General features: G+C 44.4%; 1 protein-coding gene across 1 annotated transcript; it reads left to right on the top strand.

Annotated features, from left to right (window-relative positions):
- The first annotated feature begins 598 nt into the window (after window positions 1-598).
- Window positions 599-2031, top strand: LOC100792391 (uncharacterized). The gene has a single exon (XM_003544209.5). The coding sequence runs from the start codon at window positions 752-754 to the stop codon at window positions 1814-1816; it is 1065 nt and encodes a 354-aa protein (XP_003544257.1). The 5' UTR covers window positions 599-751; the 3' UTR covers window positions 1817-2031.

Below are 2031 nucleotides of genomic sequence, written 5' to 3'. Positions count from 1 at the left end.
GAGAGTAGAATAAATATACTCTAAAGGAGACCAATATCAAAAGTTTACGACCTTATGGAACTAAATTATTTCATAAAAAATCCTAATATTTAAATTTTACAGTTTTACAAGGAATAAAATAACTTTAATAGGAATTAAAAAAAACAAATATATTATACATGTTTGTATTCATTTTCCATTATTAATTAATATGATACGATAAAGAGTTCATATTTTTTTCATTTATATTTTTTTCAAATAACATAAAATAAAAGTTTTGTTAACCTGTGTCATACGCCATTTTTTAATACATTTATATATAAGACAAATCATGACTAATGTTATAAAAGTATTGATGAAGAAATTTAAATTAAAAATACTTTTACTAAGAGAAAAAAAAATACTATTCATGATATTTCTTTTTTCACTCTTATAATTTATAAAGTAAATATTTTTGTGTTTTAATTCCTAAACCATATCTTTAAGAACACAACTAGCAAGACTTTAGACTTATATAAAGATGGAGAACAAATATAGATATAAGCATTAAAGTAGCTCACGCGGAACATAATTAATGGGCATCCAACTCAGGTGATTGGGTGAATCTATCACTTTTTTTTTTTTTTTCTTTTTTTCTTTCTTCGTCCCCCTTGCTCCCCACCACCCCCACCATAATATATAAACCTACACTCTTCCAACCACTCTCCACACTGAGTCCACTCCCACACTCTTCAAATTCAATTCCCTCCCAAACCCTAACACCTCCATCTCCATGGATTCTCGCGACTCCTCCCCTTGCTCCCGCGACCCCGACGCCGCCGACAACCACCACCACCACCGCCGCCCTTCCTTCGACGACGCCCCTCCCAAGGTCAAGCTCATGTGCAGCTTCGGCGGCCGCATCCAGCCCCGCCCCCACGACAACCACCTCACCTACGTCGCCGGCGACACCAAGATCCTCTCCGTCGACCGCCACGTCAAGTTCCCCTCCCTCATCGCCAAGCTTTCCTCCCTCGCCAACAACGCCCTCTCCAACCATTCCTTCTTCAAGTACCAGCTCCCCGGCGAAGACCTTGACGCCTTAATCTCCGTCACCAACGACGACGACCTCCACCACATGATGATCGAGTACGATCGCCTCTCCCGCTCCTCATCTAGACCTGCGCGCCTCCGCCTCTTCCTCTTCCCCCTCCACAACAACAACAACAACAATTTCGCTCCAACCGAATTGAAATCCGAGCGCCAGTGGTTCGTCGACGCTCTCAATTCCGTTCACGTTCCAGAAGATTCTCCGGCTCCGCCGCCGACGGCGAATCCGGATTTTCTGTTCGGCCTCGAGAAGCCACCGGCGGAGGATGCTCCGGCGAAGGATTCGGAGTGTTTTCCCGAGGATCGTGAAGCCGAACCTGAGATTCAGAATGAGAATAACAATGAGCAACGGAAAATGAAGACAGAGGAAGATAATGATAACGGTAGGGTTTACGGTGTTAACGGCGGGGACTGTTTTGTTCAGAAGAACGCGGAGAAAGTGACGCCGTTAGTGGCGCATTCGCATGCACACGCACACGCGCAATTCGTTCATCCTGGTTCGGTTACTGGAACTGGAACAGGAACGGTGTCGTTTATGCAGGAGAGGAATAATAACGCGGGTTATTCGTTGGCGGTTCCTACTACGGGGAATGAGATTTATCTCATTCACACGCCTTCTGGAATGTTTCAAGCGGTTCGGCCCATGACTGGACCGGTTGGGCAGCCGGTTTATCTGGTTCACGCGCCCGGTCCGGTTTCGCATTCGGAGCTTGGAGCGGCGGTGGGACGCGGCGGCGCGCGGTGGTGACGGGAGGATATAAAGGTCGTTTGATTTGTTCGTTTTTGTGGCATAGTGCGGGGTGGTATTGGTTTTTCAGTTTTTTTTTTTTTTTTACTTGTTTGGAAATATTGGTTGGGCATTGTGTCTTGTGCATAGGTGGTGAAGTGAAGGGATTCAGTTGAGGAATTGTTTGTAGAAGTGTAATTACTTTCAAATCAGTAACATTGCTGCTTTTCGTATCA

The sequence above is a fragment of the Glycine max genome, chromosome 14 (genome assembly GCF_000004515.6).
Source record: "Glycine max cultivar Williams 82 chromosome 14, Glycine_max_v4.0, whole genome shotgun sequence".
Classification (NCBI taxonomy): Eukaryota; Viridiplantae; Streptophyta; class Magnoliopsida; order Fabales; family Fabaceae; genus Glycine; species Glycine max.
This window is presented reverse-complemented; position numbering and strand designations above follow the sequence as displayed.